Source organism: Chaetomium fimeti (genome assembly GCF_033439085.1).
Source record: "Chaetomium fimeti strain CBS 168.71 chromosome Unknown B0H64scaffold_6, whole genome shotgun sequence".
NCBI lineage: Eukaryota > Fungi > Ascomycota > Sordariomycetes > Sordariales > Chaetomiaceae > Chaetomium > Chaetomium fimeti.
In genome coordinates this window covers 2248672-2263926 of record NW_026944334.1, presented here as the reverse complement: position 1 = coordinate 2263926, position 15255 = coordinate 2248672, and the positions used below count along the sequence as shown (strand labels likewise).

At 57.5% G+C, this 15255-nt stretch overlaps 5 protein-coding genes across 5 annotated transcripts; 3 read left to right on the top strand and 2 right to left on the bottom strand.

Annotated features, from left to right (window-relative positions):
• Positions 1-58: 58 nt before the first annotated feature.
• Positions 59-3909, top strand: B0H64DRAFT_404798 (uncharacterized protein). The gene is made up of 5 exons (XM_062804403.1): positions 59-1440; positions 1523-1748; positions 1879-2170; positions 2313-2930; positions 3014-3909. The coding sequence occupies exons 1-5, from the start codon at positions 411-413 to the stop codon at positions 3755-3757; spliced, it is 2910 nt and encodes a 969-aa protein (XP_062657049.1). The 5' UTR covers positions 59-410; the 3' UTR covers positions 3758-3909.
• A 458-nt stretch (positions 3910-4367) lies between these two features.
• Positions 4368-8011, bottom strand: B0H64DRAFT_404796 (uncharacterized protein). Its single transcript, XM_062804402.1, has 6 exons — positions 6186-8011; positions 5930-6115; positions 5807-5866; positions 5697-5744; positions 5488-5643; positions 4368-5410 (listed from the first exon to the last, which is right to left on the bottom strand). Exons 1-6 carry the CDS (start codon positions 7879-7881, stop codon positions 4467-4469), a joined length of 3090 nt encoding a protein of 1029 aa, XP_062657048.1. The 5' UTR covers positions 7882-8011; the 3' UTR covers positions 4368-4466.
• A 616-nt stretch (positions 8012-8627) lies between these two features.
• B0H64DRAFT_327643 (uncharacterized protein) lies at positions 8628-10665 on the top strand (the record flags this gene model as incomplete). The annotated part of the gene is made up of 5 exons (XM_062800789.1): positions 8628-8803; positions 8859-9159; positions 9216-9414; positions 9477-9697; positions 9838-10665. The coding sequence occupies 5 exons, from the start codon at positions 8628-8630 to the stop codon at positions 10663-10665; spliced, it is 1725 nt and encodes a 574-aa protein (XP_062657047.1).
• Positions 10666-11799: 1134 nt separating this feature from the next.
• Positions 11800-13383, top strand: B0H64DRAFT_364216 (uncharacterized protein). The gene is made up of 2 exons (XM_062801827.1): positions 11800-12153; positions 12228-13383. Exons 1-2 carry the CDS (start codon positions 11878-11880, stop codon positions 13071-13073), a joined length of 1122 nt encoding a protein of 373 aa, XP_062657046.1. The 5' UTR covers positions 11800-11877; the 3' UTR covers positions 13074-13383.
• On the bottom strand, positions 13237-14679 carry B0H64DRAFT_215761 (deoxyhypusine synthase). The gene is made up of 3 exons (XM_062799504.1): positions 14376-14679; positions 13519-14298; positions 13237-13469 (listed from the first exon to the last, which is right to left on the bottom strand). Exons 1-3 carry the CDS (start codon positions 14583-14585, stop codon positions 13401-13403), a joined length of 1059 nt encoding a protein of 352 aa, XP_062657045.1. The 5' UTR covers positions 14586-14679; the 3' UTR covers positions 13237-13400.
• Between the last annotated feature and the right edge of the window lie 576 nt (positions 14680-15255).

Sequence of the window (15255 nt, the reverse complement as noted above, 5' to 3'; positions counted from 1 at the left end):
CGTCGACGAAACAAAAGGTTCTGATAAAAGCACGGGAACTAATGGAGGAGCGGGGGGGCGGGGAGGAGGGGAGAGAGGGAGAAGAAGGGGAGCTTGAAGAGGATGGGCTTGAGGACTACGAGGACGAGGAAGAAGATGAAGAAGAAGATGATGATGAGGAAGGAGAAGGGGACGTGGTAACAAATTGGCAGGATACGCTGGACCGGATCCGCATAACGCTGTTCTCCAAATCATACGGCAAGGAGATTGGAACCGATGAAGGCAGACGGCGTGAATTTCTACACGAGTTCAAGGCCTTCTTTTCCGCAAAGCCGCCAAATGAAAAAGGGAACATCCTCCACTCGTTAGCTTGGAATCGTACCCAAAGGCCATGGCTCTTGAAACACTTGCTGGAATTTCACAAGGAACGGATGGAAGATATGAGTGAAGGAAAACGGCCACTCACCCTCGCCATCTCGAATAAGAACGAAGGGTTCGTCAGAACCGTCCTGCGGAGCAAACACGTTCGCCGAAGCCTAGTGAATCTCCTCGGTGCAAACCGGGAGGATACTACGAACGGCATCCACCTGGCGATCAAGACGGGCCTCAGCACCGAGCTTACCGTTGAACTCATCTCGAAAGTCACGGATCAAGTCTTGAGTCGACGAGATGAAGCTGGCCTCACCCCACTCCACCTCGCGGTCGAGTACGAAAGATGTACCGAAGCACAGCTTGACGTAGTAAAGGCCCTCCTCAAGCACGGAGATTCGGCCCTAGATGTGAGAACGAAGGTGGCAAATCTGAGCGTGTACCGACATCACTTCGACACTCGACCGAAAGAACGGGACACTGGGCCTGCAGGAGCCACGTCAAGCGGGGCACCAACGCAGCGGACGACAGCGAGATGGATGCGTCGTACAACATCCGACTTGCCACAGCCTACTCCGCAACAGTTGAGCGAGGGGCAAACGCGGGGCAGCGAGACGGGACTCGACAAGAAGAAGTTGAATCAGGCCAAAGACGGTTCAAGCAACCAGGGAGATGGAGAGTTGAACGATTGTGACTCGCACGCCCCAATGCCAGTTCCGGGTGCCGACCCTCGACTACCTCACAATCCTACGCTCGCGGGCGATGGAACAGGCACCATAACAATGCTTGCTAATGGCAAAGATATAGGTTCCAGACAGCAACTGGCGAACGTAGCCCGAAGAGTTGCACCACAATCTCCTAGGTCTTCACAGGGGCACACACCCAACCTCCCTCCTGTACACCCTGCTCGCTCCATGGCAAAACAAAGTCAAGGCCCCAAGGACGGAGCCATCGTGACAAAAGTCTCGGCCGACAGGATTTCGAATGAGCTAAAGTTGCGATATCTCCGGTCCACGTTCGAGGAGCGGACCGAGGGTAAAGAGAGAACGCAGGAAACGGCAACAGAATTTCTCTACGGCGGCAGCCGAAACAGTAAGTGGCTTGTTATCTTCGTCCAGGGGCGTGATAAATTGCAAACAAAGTGGTCAAACTGTGCTGACTACTGGAGGCCTAGCAGCTAGAGAGATTTATTTCAACCTGTTGCATAGAGACGAGGGCAAGACAGAACTCCACGAAGATGCTCTGAAAGAGAAGGGCTATAAACACCTCGACTTCGATACGGCACTCCGGTTTGTCGCCGTCGGATCCCTGGTGATTAGGCCGACGGATGCCCGAGCCGACCGGGATGATGATGACCACCGTGAGTGCGGTCGGAAAGACATGGTGAAACTCTTCAAATGGTTCGTTTTGCTCAATCTCAGACGACCCGACCCCTTAACGGTGTCATGCCCTTCCTCTTACAGACGTCAAGATTGTATCTCTATGTCCCCAGCACAGTGTACAACTAGCTGACCCTACGGCGCTCTCCAGGCTTCGTAAAGATAAGGGGGTGAAGAACATCATTTATCTCCGCGTCCAGGACGACGGCCATTGCCCTCACACCGACAGGGCTATCATCACGGCGCTCAAGGACTTTGAAATTGACATTCTAGACTGGACAAAGCCCGATCTCTGTCCCAAGACAATCCAGGAAGCCTGCCCCAAGGTGCGAAAGCTGTATTTGACGTGGAGCGGCCTTAATGGCATGCTACTGGCCTGGGGGGGACGAGACGGACTGGCGAACCTAGAGAACCTTACGGACGTCTACCTTCGACAGACCAAGGTGAGGCGCAAAGTTTCTTTCTCGCCCTCTCCTCCCCTCTCTCTAGCTCTCTTGTTCTTTTTTCGTGTTTTTCGTTTGGGGAGGGGGGGGGGGTTCTTTTCAGGCCTTGAACTGGCACGGCACCCACTAACTAAACATATAGTATCTTGAGCCCACGAGTTGGACGAACAAGAAACTCGCCGACTTTGTAACGCTGCTCCAAAGTTCCATCCCGGCAAGAGAAGATCCGGAGACTAAGGTAGCCGATCAGAAAGGAGGGCGCACGATAACGGTGCACCCTCCGGAACAACCGCAAATGGCTTCCGCCAGTTTTCAAGATCCCAGCAAAGACCCCAGCCAGCAGCAGCCGGTGGACGGGGCGAAGCAAGAGCGTAGCAAAGACAGGGACGGGCATGAATGGCTCAAGATCATGGACCTTTTCACTCAGGGCATCCGCGAGCTTCACCCTAACCAGACCAAATTCGACCACCTGCCGGACGCGCTGAAGCAAGAGGTGCGCATCTGCCTCATCGACGATGGAGTAGACTTTGACGACCGCGTTGGCGTCCGCATGGAGCCGGGACGGGCTTTCGGCACCGAGTCCAACAAAGGCCTCCCTGATATAACAGTGCCCTACTACAGCTCCGCCACCAGGCACGGCACCCTCATGGCCAGGATGATCCTGAGGGTGTGCCCGAATGCCAGGATTGTGCCCTATCGGCTGGACACTAGGCTGGGCGAAGACGGTCTGATGCACCCCACGGCAAAGAGTGCCGCCGACGTGAGTCTCGCGAGCCTACCTACCACCTAACTATGTGTGTGTCTATGCGGGAGGATAAACTAACCCACGTTGCCCAACACCAGGCCCTAGAACACGCGACCGAGAGCAAAAACTTCGACATCGTCTCCATGTCGTGGTGCATCAAGCGACAGTCGGACAACACCAAGGACGTCGACCGACTCCTCGTCGCCCTCAACAAAGTAGTCAAGGACAAGCTGGTCTTCTGCTCGGGCCCCGACGTCGGCAGCATCAGCGGCGACGAGCTGCACTCGTACTACCCGGTCGGCCACGGCGACAGCGCGCCCTTCATGTTCCGCATCGGCGCCGCCAAGGCCGACGGCCAGCCGTGGCCCAAGGTGGGAGGCCTGAACGTCGTCGACTACACCCTCCCCGGCCATAAAGTGCGCGGGATATTCGACGGCGACCTGGACGCGCGGATGGCGTCGCTCGAGACGGGCTCGTCTATCGCCACGGCGCTGGCGGCGGGCCTCGCGGCGCTCATGATCCACATCGTGCGCATGGCGGCCATCCGCATGCATGAGCTGGGCCGGCAGGAGTGGGACGACGGGAACCTCGTCAATGTTGCCGCGCTCCGGGCCATCAAGTCGCGGGATAAGATGCGCGAGCTGTTCCAGGACATGACCCGGCACTCGATTGGGACCTATGTGCATGTGTGGCCGCGCTTTGGGGGGAAGGGTGAAGACCTTGAGAAGGTCGATGACGACGCTGGGGACCCTGTCGCGGCAAGGTGGAAGACCCTTACGCAGCTGGCTCGCGATATCATCTCTTCGAGGGATATGGTTCCGGATCCTGCTGGCCGGTTTTGAACGGGGACGTGCCATACTATCGGGATGTACTGTGTAATAGTTGGTTCGCATCCCTGCAGAGGACTGGATCTCGTCCAGCCAAACGGCGATGAGGGGTACCATCGCATTTATCATAGACTACGTACCTAATTAACAGCCGATTCTCACTCCCATCGACGGTTTCCTAGGCTTGAAAGTATTCACATCGTCTCATGAGGTGAAATTATTCCTTCGACACGTAAAACTCTGTCCTGCCCCCGGGATTCCCGTTGTCTGCCAAGTATTCGAATTTGTTCCTATCCACGGGAGTTCTGCCATGCTCATCGTCTGCCGTGGTGGCAACGGCGGCGCGGGATATAATACGAGCTCTACGACGGCCAATTGTCGGAACTCGATCATCAAGCCATGTTCCTCGAGCCATGCAGGCCACGCTCATGAAAGCTCACGGGGCAGCTCCTCGACCCGGGTCGGAGGGCCGACGACTTCCACATCATGTACTGCTTCGATTCCCTGCGCCGGGCGATGCTCTACCACGGCGACGCCACGCTCGAGGGGAGCTCGACGGTCTACAGGGAGGCTGGGGTGCGGTCCACCAGTGCAGGGGCGTGGTCCCGTGAAAGTCATCAAACGATGGGTGGATGGAAGGTCGGCCATACTATTTGGTATGTACTTGCTAACTTCGCTGACTCACAAGCTGAAAATCATCTGCATCATCATATCTGCCTACTACCTAGGCGTGCCCAACCTGAGAAGCTTGCTGTGCTTGTGGCTGCATAGCTCCAGGGGCGGCATTCTGCATGGTGGGAAAGCCTCCCTGCTGCTGTCCGAAGCCCTGTTGCTGTCCCCAGCCCGGCTGTCCGGGGCCCGGTTGTTGTCCGAATCCGTTCTGCTGTGCACTTTGAAAACCTTGAGGTGCCCCAAACCCACCTTGCTGCCCGAGCACCTGCTGCCCGAGCGCCTGCTGCCCAAACCCTTGCGGCTGTGCGAAGTTGTTCGGCATCGCATGGTGGTTCGAGAAACCCTGTTGCGCGAATCCAGTCTGGAAGTGGCTATTCATGGCCGACAGCCCGCCGCTGCCCTGCGCCGCGCTCGTCAGCTTCTGCCCAAACGTCAGGGCGCTCCGCTGGCCGGGCGCCTCGGGATGCACCACGGGTTTCATGTGGATCGTCTCGTCGGTCTGGTAGCGGTCGAAGCGGTAGCCATGGCGCTCGGCCTTGTCAGCGTCGGTCTGCGTCTTGATGCTCCAGATGTAATGATTGAACTCATTGGACACCTTGGAGACGCGCTCAAAGTGCTCGCGGTCGATTCGGATGCGCCCACCCGCACCTCCGCTATCGGCTTGGGCTTTGTAGCCGGCCAGCGCCACGACGCTCTGGAAGGCGTTGCGGATCTGCCGGCCGTTCCACACAGGGCCGATCTTGGAGTTGTGAGCGCTCTGGCGCTCGAAGAAATTTTCGGCATAGGCCAGGATGTCTTCCACATCCACCTCGATCAGACTGCTCCCCTTGAGCTTCTGCAGGTGCGTGTGCCAAATCTTCTTGGTGTACTTCCACTCGAGCGACGGGTAGTAGAGCGGTAGGTGGATGCGCGACTTGAAGGCCTCGTCGAAGACGCCGACACGGTTGGTGGTTAGGAAGAGGATACCCTCGTAGTACTCGAGTACTCGCAGGAAGACTGAGACGGACGGTCAGCGAAGTTGGGTGGAAGGGGGGGGGGGGGGGGGACGCATTTAGATGCAGGGAAGTGCTCACCAGAGACCATGGCGTTCCGCGCTATGTCATTCTCGTTGCGCTGGGCCAGGAAGATGTCGGCTTCGTCGAGGAGCAAGACGCAGTTCCAGAGCTGGGCGAGCTGGAAGGCTTCTTCTAGCTTCTTCTCCACCTCCCTGGGCGTGGCACCCAGGTCACCTGTGCTCGTTAGCCGGGTCGTCCAAGGCTGCCGAGATGTAAAGGTCGCTCACCGCAAGTAATAGGAAGCAATGGACGATTGTTCGCCTCCGCCGCGCACTCTACAACAGACGTTAGTGGCCTTTCGGGCGGCGGGCGGCATAGGTAACCAGGTGGGACTTGCCCGCTGTAGACGTCTTTCCGACGCCGGGCACGCCGTGCAGAAGAATGGTGACGCCCTTGCCTGAAGATGGTTAGCCACAATGGGAACCGACAGGAGGAGTAGTAGTGACAGAAAGTGAATCACCCTTGGCCCGAACGAGGTCGAAGTGTAGGTTGCGCGGGCCTTGTTTTGAAGAATGCGACTCTATCAGCGACTGAACCAAGCGCTTATGGCCGTCCGGCAGCTGGAGGTCATTCCACGGCTCCGGTCGACACGTCTTTTCCTTCAGCATCTCATCCCCATCATTGTCTCTGCCAAGCTGGAGGCAAGCTTCGCACGTTACTGTGATCAGCGGTGGCCTTGACACACTTGACTCGGGAGGAAGGGAGCCTGAACATACCCCATTTCCTGGTTCGAAAGACAAAGGCGAACACCCTCTCGGGCAGAAGCAGCAAATCCTCTTCCTCAGACGGGTTGGTGCGCTCCTTGTCCCACCGCTGGCACTTCTCCCACTCCTCATAGACGACCTGCTCCGACAGCTTGGCATCCCAGACCGTGTCGATGTCGATGCCCGTGTAGTCGCGCCGGGCGGCACTGGCCTTGAAGAGCTCGAGCTCGTTGACCCCCGGCCGCCAGCCAGGCATCTCCTGCAGCGCGCGCTCAAAGTCGACCATGACCTCACTCTCGATCCATTCTGCATAGCGCGCCGCGTTCTCGGGCACGTCGGCGTCCTTCTCATGCAGCTTGGCCCCGTTGGGGCGCAGGATCTGGTTGCGCCCGGCGTATTGCTTGTGCCGTGGCCGGGTGCAGCTGGTAAACTCGCGGCCGCGCGCCACGAGAGCCTGTCGGTCGACCAGGCCCGCCTTTTCGGCGGCCCTGATGGGCATCACGGGCAGCGACGCGATCGGCTGGCAGTCCTCGAAATAGTCGATCTGTACGCGGCAGTACGTGTGCACGTAGCGCGTGCCATCGTAGTCAAGGTGGAAACAGTCAATCACGAAGGGCTGGAACCCGCCTTGGGTGCGGTCACCACCCGGTCGTTCTGAGCCCTCGGCCCCAGTAGTCGACACGTGGGATCCGCCGGTGCGCTGGATCACCTTCCAGATCTTCTGCGGGACCTTCTTGTCGCGCATGTAGATGAGCGACCGGGCGGGAAAGACAAACCACAGATCCGAGAAGTAGACGTGGTCGACCTCGCCGATCGTGAGGCTCGGCGCGATGTAGCCGTCCATGAACGTGGTCAGGCAGCGCAGGTCCTTGATCAGCGCCGTGAGATGGACGGGTTCAAGACCCTTCGGATCGACTACCACGGGAGGCAGGTCGTCCTCGGGAGCGTTAGCTTTCCATGCGGCCTCGTGCATCTCTTCGGTGTGCCCAGGGAAGAGCCTCTGTCGGAATTGTTCCAGCGTGGCAAGTTCCTGTCGGATGTAGTCGCCTTTCTTCACCAGGAATTTGAAAGGCCTGGGAATGATGAACGGGGTCCTTCGGTACGAGCTCCAGTTGAGGGTCGTATCGTGGATGTTGTAGTCAAGGAATATGGCCAGGCGCTGGGAGCATATACGAATGCGGTCAGGAAGCTCTTCCAACGGTTGAGAGTCCCTCGGCAAGCCCACGCGCCGAAAAGGCCGCTTCTTCTCGGCGGCGGATTCCGGAACTGAGTGCTTCACGTTGTCTGGGTCAGACCCGGGCTCCTTTCGACGGTCGGAAAGGACTATCTGTTCTCTGTCGCGCCTGAAGGGGTTCAGGTCCTCGGAAGTCGGCTGCTTGCTGGGAATCTGGATGGCAACATGTTCCCTTGCTGGCGACTCCAAGCTGCTGGCCTCCTTCCACGGCACAAACGTGGGTTCAGAAGTGCAACTAAATGTCGCAACAGAGACATCCTCAATCTCCTTGGTTGGCAGAGTGCTTCGTAGACGTTCTAGTCTGCCAAGTTGGAGGACCAGATCGTTGCTGATTTCTTCCACGCCATCCTTGATGTCTTCATTTGCAGCGTCGAGTACCTCTTTCAACTTTCGTCCTGCTGAGAAGGCGGCTTCCAAGATGTCGGCAGCCACCTCGTGATCTTTGTCCATTATGCTAGACGCCGATTCTGACATGGAGGAAGGAGTTGTCTGGAAAGGCTATCTATCTGTCGTGGATTTGGAGAGTGCTGGTTGTCAATATCTGAGTCCGGAGTTCAGCAACTTATGCCAATGTCGATTGATATCAGCCACTGGGAGGACAACACCGAGAGAGACTGGCGGTCGAGGTTCACGTAGTTATAATCAGCTCAGATCTGCGCAAGCTCCTACAGGTACAGGACGTCCCGGACCCAATCGTCTGCGGAGGCGCCCGGCAGGGGAATCATTCCGTGCGGCACTCAGGTTCCAAGACCGCGCCAGTGGTGTGCCGACTCAGCCTCGCCATGTTGTGCAACCCATACCTCATGCCTGGTCTGCATCATTTCCTTTTACGAGTATTGAAATCCGGATTCCAGCGACGTGGCCCCTTTTCATTGGTTTGGGCGTGCGGCAACGCCTCCGAAGTCCCTTGATTCATTGCTGAGAAGTTGGGTTGGCATTGCCGAAGGGGTGACACCAACTTCGGTCCCTCCCTCTGTGGGCATTTCTTTCTATTGGAACCCGGGTTTGCCGAGCCTCGTCTGGGACCGGGGTGAAGAGCATACCTTATCTATCCCTGCTTTCTTTTGTGGTAACTTCGGTCATGGAGGCTTGGAGCTGAATGATCTTGGTCCCGTTCGTGGAGCCTTTGATAAAGGGTTTGTTCCCAATATTTGGCCATCGGAGATGACGGGAAAACCAGGTACTCTGAGCACAGTTACCAAGCCCCTCTTCAGCCAAAGATGGATGGTCTAAGTCTGGTATCGCAGTACCTCTCGGGCAACGAAGCTGGTAAGGTGATCAGCGCTTTAGCCAACCCGGACCCAAGCCTCATAGAGAGGGCTCGCGCGCTATATGTCACTCACAGAGGCCGGCTGCCGAGTCCCCCGGTGCCAGAGCCGCTCCAGCCCTCAGAAACGTGAGACTTGCTCCCCTTGTAGTGCCTGTGATCCGACAGCTGACAATTGAACAAGGCTTCGCGTCTTTTTCGTCGAATTCTCCACTGACATGCGGAGCTTCTTACAAAAGGCCGACGACAAAGAAGCTACCGAAGCTTTCAACTCGACTTCCTGGGATGAGCTGCAAGACGACGTCACACAGGCACTGAAGGCCCACGATGCGCACGAGAAGAGACGCCGCAACTGGCGCAACCCCCTTGAAGTCGCCGACAAGGTGGGTGGCGTTGTTGCCCGCCGCATCGAGTTCCTGCTCGAGCTGATTCCTCATGGGGAATACACCCACAGCCTCGTCGGCGGGCTAAGACTCCTGTGCAATGTGAGAAGACACGCTCCTTTCCATGCAGCAGGGACCTGGTTGACACGGCATGCCAGACTGCGAAGCGCAAGAAAGACGTGCGCGTCAAGATACTGGATGCCCTGGATAGTTTGTCGGAAACCATCTCGCACACCAAGGCCGAGATCAGGATGTACAGCCGGAACCAGGACTTGAGAGACAAATCAGAGGGTCTCTACATGGCTATACTTGACTTTGCCCGGCTTGCTGCGGCCTACCTCGATAAGTCGAGCGCCTGTGCGTCACTTCACGCTGGCATCTCTGTATGTAAATTCCTTTGCCTGAGCTGACAGCCACAGTGCAATCTTTCAAGGCCTTCCTCCAACAGGACCGGTACGGATCGAACCTCGACGGTGGCGCCGAGAAGATAAAGGAAGCATCGGTATCCTTCGAAAGATCTGTGTCGGTCTGTTTCCAGCTCCGTGTCCAGAAAATCGACAAGAACACGGAGAGCCTGTCCAAGGATTTGGAAAGCTTGAAACACCCGATCGTTGCCATCTTCGCTCTCCTCGGAGGCGTCGTCAGAGACTGGCCATGTAAGTTGGCCACCGTTGGAGGACCTATCCGCCTAGGTCATTGACAACTACCCCAGCACAGCTAGAACAACTGAAGGCCGAGATGCGAAACGCAAACGCCTTGCACACGCTTCAGCTCATGCAGCTCTCCTATAACGCTCAGCCCATGATTCCCGCCCAGCAGCTCCACCAACTTCTGTGCACGAGTTGGAAGGCCGGGGGCGCGTCGACGGTGGAGGACCTGCTCCCGACCATCCAGGCAGATCTGCAGACCGCCAAGGGTTTCGTTCCGTCGCCTCTCCACGAGAGCCAGATCGGGCTGCTGATGACCGACGGCAGCTTCGCCGACTGGCTCAAGTCTCTCTCATCCCAATTCCTCGTCATCCACGACGCCAAGGCGCTGGAGGGCGATGGCTCGCTATCCATCTCCAGCTATCTCTGCGCGCTGGTGTCCGAGATTCTGTCCGTGCCGGGGATGTTCACGCTCACCTTCTTCTGCGGCCTGCACTCGGCACACGGGAGCGTCTTGGAAGGCGGCAGCGGTCTCATGCGCAGCCTGACGCTGCAGCTACTGCGGCCGTTCGAGAATACCAGCTTCCCCGCCCAGTGCGACCCCAATCAAGTCATCCAGGGGCTCATGGTCAACGACCTCGAGACGATCTGCGGCGTCTTCACCATGCTCCTGCAGAGCATCCCGGCCGGCGCCGTCTACGTTATGGTGGACGGGGCGTTTTGGTACGGAACCGACGCGCGACAGGACGACATGAGCACCGTCATGCTGTTCCTGGATAGGCTGGTGGGAGAGGTGCAAGCGGCCTCTCGAGGCCTCGTGCTCAAGGTGCTGGTCACGAATCCCACAGCCCGGCAGCGAAGCAGCTGGGTAGTCGGCCAGGCGGTGGACATTGATCTCGAGCACCATTTCGTGGCGGGTGGACATGGCGGCGATGTGGCGCGGCTGTTGACCGCCTTGTAGATCCCATTCCACAACCACCTGACCCGGACAGGGACAACCCTTGAAGAAGAACTCCTGATGCCTCCGTAAGCTTCATTTCTCCCCTAATCTCTTGGTTCCGCTGCCGTTTGCTGTAAAACTGGATACGAAGTCCAACGGGATGGCGTGCCGGTCAAATGGTCTCCTCAGCGAAAAAGGTTTACCCGCAATGTATGGAAGTTCCTCTTCGAAACAAAAGTTGTGGGGGAACCATTGACGCTCCCTGGAGAGATAAATGCCCCTATAAGATGAAAACTGGGAACAGTATCTTGCCCTCTGCAGCACCGCATTCGATAATAGAGACCGAGTACCTCGGATGCCGTAACAACGGCATGGCGAGTCAGGGAGCTACCAAGTAGTCTGCTCGTCCATATAGGCGTCGTTCGCTGGCTTAATGATTTTGCAGTCCAATTGCTCGCGTAGGTGCCGAAAGCAGGCCTCGGAATTGGCTCGAGTAAATTAGATCAGCGAGTTCGCACCGAGGCCCGCCCTCCCCACCTTGAGCATCATGATCGCTTGCTCAATCCCTTGGCGTGGTCCTCTGGTGCTAACAATCCATCTCCATCCTCATCGCGAATACAGATCTGTACACGAGAGGTGTTCCGGAAGGCTCGATGGGTACGAACGAAATAGAACGGGCGACGCCTTCCGGCCCCCGTCGCCGGGACCGTTTGTGGTCGTTACGGAGGCGGCCATGGTCCGGCAACGCGAACGGCCGGGCGTGCTGAGTCACCAATCGATGGGGAGCGTCAAACTGGAGGCTTCGGAGTTAACGACAGACTAGTGGCAAACGATTTTTCTGGAACGACTGCTTCGCCCTGCAGACCGACTGCCCCAATTCGTGGCTATGACATGCGTGCCGGCATGGTTTTCTTTTTCTGTGTATGTTGTCGATGGGTCGGGTACCAAGTAATAAGCTTCCAGTTCGTTTCGAACCGGCACATGTCGTTCAGGTTTCAAGTTTGGAAGCTGTCCAGATGTGGAAAGGTCCCGAACACAACCCATGGCGGGACCCACAGCCGGGATCGATTCCCATGGCCATCACGTGAGCTTCCTCGGGCTTGTACGCCGATGATATGCGCCCCCCGTCACGATGTTGGCTCTGGCCACCCGTTCGCACCTCCTCGGCTACCGACAGCCGCCAGCCGCCATCAACCCCTCCTCTCCTCATTCATGGACTGATCAACACACAAAATGGCGAGGTATGCGCTGCTTTCGCGTCGACTGCTGGCCAGCCGGCCGTGTATGCGCAATGCCCGAACATTTGCGACAGCATCCGATCAGCCACAGCAGCGCGCCTCGTCCGATTACCGCGTGAAACTCGTCGAGGTCGGCCCCCGCGATGGCCTCCAAAACGAGAAGCGCGCCATCCCACTGGCAACCAAGCTCGAATTGATTGAGCGTCTGGCCAAGACGGGATTGACCACCATTGAGGCCGGTTCATTTGTCTCGCCCAAATGGGTGCCCCAGGTTTGACTCTCCTTTCCACCCCGCCTTCCATCCCAATTAACGCCGACCGAACTAACCACTCCGTCTCTCTCCAGATGGACAACTCCTCCGAAATCCTCCAACACCTCCTTCAGCACCCGCCCGCCGCGCCCAACCCACTCACCTTCTCCTTCCTCGCCCCGAACCTCAAAGGCCTCAACAACGCCTTCACCATCCTCTCCCAGCACCCCACCGCCTTCACCTCCGCGGGCGCGACCCCCACCAAGGAAAAACCCGCCCTGGAGATCGCCGTCTTCGCGTCCGCGACCGAGTCCTTCTCGCAGCGCAACCTCAACTGCGACATCGCCACCTCGCTGACCCGCTTCCGCGAGGTGATCCAGGCGGCCAAGGACGCGCAGCCGCACGCGCTGCGCGTGCGCGCCTACGTCTCCGTCGTGCTCGGCTGCCCCTTCGAGGGCTACGACGTCGACCCCCACCGCGTCGCCCACGTCGCGACCGAGCTGCTGGAGATGGGCGCCGATGAGATTGCGTTGGGGGATACCACGGGTATGGGCACGGCGCCGAGAACGAAGGAGTTGTTGAATTGTTTGGCCAAGGCCGGGGTCCGGAATGAGGATGTCGCCATGCATTTTCATGATACCTACGGCCAGGCGCTGGTCAATACGGCGGTGGCGCTGGAGCATGGGATTAGGACGTTTGATTGCAGTGTTGGGGGGCTGGGTGGGTGTCCGTACTCGCCGGGCGCGACGGGGAATGTGGCGACGGAGGATGTGGTGTATTTTATGGAGACGCTGGGGATGGATACGGGCGTCAATCTGGACGGGGTCGTGGATGTGGGAGATTGGATCACGCGCGAGATTGGGAAGGAGAATGCGAGTACTGTCGGGAAGGCCGTTCTTGGGGCCCGGAAGAGGGCCGAAGGGGATAAGGAGAAAGCGTAGGGCGTGTGGGGGTTGATACTCATTCGTTTAAACCTACCGTCTAGCCGTATAGGTGCTTGTGTGGCAAACTGAGCATATCCGTTTTGAGTCCCTCCCAGGTCAGTGAGCCTTGTTGTGATGAAGGGCCGTTCCGAGGTATTAAGCGGGTCGTAGGGCGAGATGTCAACGTGGGAGAAGGAAGCCCTTGTGTTTTCTTATCATGCTCAAAAAGGCAATGGCATTTTGGAGAGATGATATTTTACGTCGAGAACACTTGAACGTCGGATGAAAAGTCAGATTATCTCATGGATACGGGGACCAAAGCGCAATGGGCGAGCAAATTAATGTTTATTGATCGTCTTTCGCGAACGTATTGGCTACGATAAATGGAAAGCAAGTGGTAGCCTCCACATAGACCTTGACGACAGTCAGTAATCACCCACACGCCTCGACAAATGCTACTCACCTTGACCGCATCCGCGCCAACTTTGATCTTCCCCCACGAGACGGCCTCATCCGGCCGGGCCCCGGCATCGCTCCCGTCAAACTCCTGGGCCGTGTTGATGTACACGGCCGACTCGGCCCCGTTCCGCATCAGGCACGCATTTGCAATGTGGTGCTTGACCACCCCGCCGCCCAGGATGATCATGCCCGCGCGCTTTGCCCTGACGGCGATCGTGTTGATCTTTCGGATGTCCTCCACGATGTCAACCCGGAGCTGCTGCGGTGACGTCTTGAACGTGTGGAAGTACAGCATGTCCCCGAGGCTGCCGTCGGTCAGGGCGGGGCAAAACACGGGGATGTCGTTCTTGTATGCCCAGTAGTAGACGGACCGCTCGTCGTTGATCTCCTTGCCCAGGCGGTGGATGATCTTAGATGGTGTCCAGTGGAGTTCGTCCTCGGTCCCCCGGCTAGCCTCCTGCTCCTCCAGCATCTTGTCGAGGATGGGGACGACCCAGTCCTCAAAGGCGCAGTAGTTGGAGTTGGGGACGACCAAATTGCCAATCCTGTTGAGACCCTTGGAGCGCAGCTCCGCACCACGTTCACTGAAGGACGACATGTACGTGTCGCCCAGGCACTTGATGAAGTCCTCCTCAATACCGCCTGCCGTGGTCACGATGGCAGAGACATGCTTGTGCTGCACCAGGTACCGGAACACGCCCCGGAGACCAGACGAGATCATGTTGGAGGTGTAGCCTAGGAAGACGGTCGTCTTAGCCCCTGACTCGGGATCTTTCCATGCTCGCTAAACTCGGTTAGTGTGAACTGCACCGCGCCGCGGTGCTCGGCCCCGTACTGCAAACAAGCTCAACCGGTTCGTACCATTTCGTTGATGATGCGGACGGCCTCGCACATGGACGACGCCTGGAAACCCATGTGCTTCATGCCCTGGAAGAGGTCGTCGACGGTGATGGGCCGGCCTTTGAACTTGTTGAAGTCGAGTTCTTCCACTTTTTGCGCGTTCTCTGGCATCTCGACAGACTTTACCAGCACCGCATCCGTGGCAGCGCTGGGTGGTGCGTGAGAGTCCATCTCGGGGGCGCTCGGTAGGAGTGGTAAGAAGGGAGAAGGGGGGAAAGGTAGTTGTCGCTGCCAGTCAGCACCTAACACACTTGTCTAGTGGTTAGATGTAAACAAAAAATGGTGGTCAATAATGCCCTTTCCTTGCTGGTTCTGGAACTCTCTGGTGTTGTAGGGGCGACCCAGTCTAGAACATCCGGATGAACGGCAAGCCTCGTTTTGTTCGTTACGAATACTTCGTACAGATACCCCGCTTCACTTGTTCGATGACTGGTTCGGAACACTCTTCCTGCACAATTTTCAGGTTGTGGGATGTCGACACCGTCCAATGGTTGTTTCCTTTTTCGTTCCGAAGTTGTAACTCGGCCTGCCAGAAGGCGTCTAGGTAGTTTCCAGTTTATTCGCCGTTCAAAGACCTCGAAATAAAAGCTCGAAGCCAATGCCTATCCGAGGTTGAAGTCTGTTGCACTAACATTTAAATCTCTTCCTCTTTCAGCCGAGTCCACACCAATCGGACGTTTGCAACAGATGTGGAGGACTCAGCAAATCGGGTCTAGCGTGCGGCACGAAACAGCGGGTTTCTCCACAAATTTGGATCTGTGTGGCAAACGCCGCGGTGGGTCATGCACCTTCTCAGGGCTGTTTCCGACATGGAAATCGGTACGTAGGTACCTCCTTCCCT

Coding starts and splice junctions, on each gene's coding strand:
- B0H64DRAFT_404798 (XM_062804403.1), top strand. CDS start 411: ATGGAAGATATGAGTGAAGGAAAACGGCCACTCACCCTCGCCATCTCG. Junction 1,749..1,878: donor ATGGTGAAACTCTTCAAATG/GTTCGTTTTGCT, acceptor GGCGCTCTCCAG/GCTTCGTAAAGATAAGGGGG. Junction 2,171..2,312: donor TCTACCTTCGACAGACCAAG/GTGAGGCGCAAA, acceptor CTAAACATATAG/TATCTTGAGCCCACGAGTTG.
- B0H64DRAFT_404796 (XM_062804402.1), bottom strand. CDS start 7,881: ATGTCAGAATCGGCGTCTAGCATAATGGACAAAGATCACGAGGTGGCT. Junction 5,745..5,806: donor CGGAAAGACGTCTACAGCGG/GCAAGTCCCACC, acceptor CGTCTGTTGTAG/AGTGCGCGGCGGAGGCGAAC. Junction 5,644..5,696: donor ATTGCTTCCTATTACTTGCG/GTGAGCGACCTT, acceptor TAACGAGCACAG/GTGACCTGGGTGCCACGCCC.
- B0H64DRAFT_364216 (XM_062801827.1), top strand. CDS start 11,878: ATGGCGAGGTATGCGCTGCTTTCGCGTCGACTGCTGGCCAGCCGGCCG. Junction 12,154..12,227: donor CGCCCAAATGGGTGCCCCAG/GTTTGACTCTCC, acceptor GTCTCTCTCCAG/ATGGACAACTCCTCCGAAAT.
- B0H64DRAFT_215761 (XM_062799504.1), bottom strand. CDS start 14,585: ATGGACTCTCACGCACCACCCAGCGCTGCCACGGATGCGGTGCTGGTA. Junction 14,299..14,375: donor TCCGCATCATCAACGAAATG/GTACGAACCGGT, acceptor AACCGAGTTTAG/CGAGCATGGAAAGATCCCGA. Junction 13,470..13,518: donor TTGGCGCGGATGCGGTCAAG/GTGAGTAGCATT, acceptor ACTGTCGTCAAG/GTCTATGTGGAGGCTACCAC.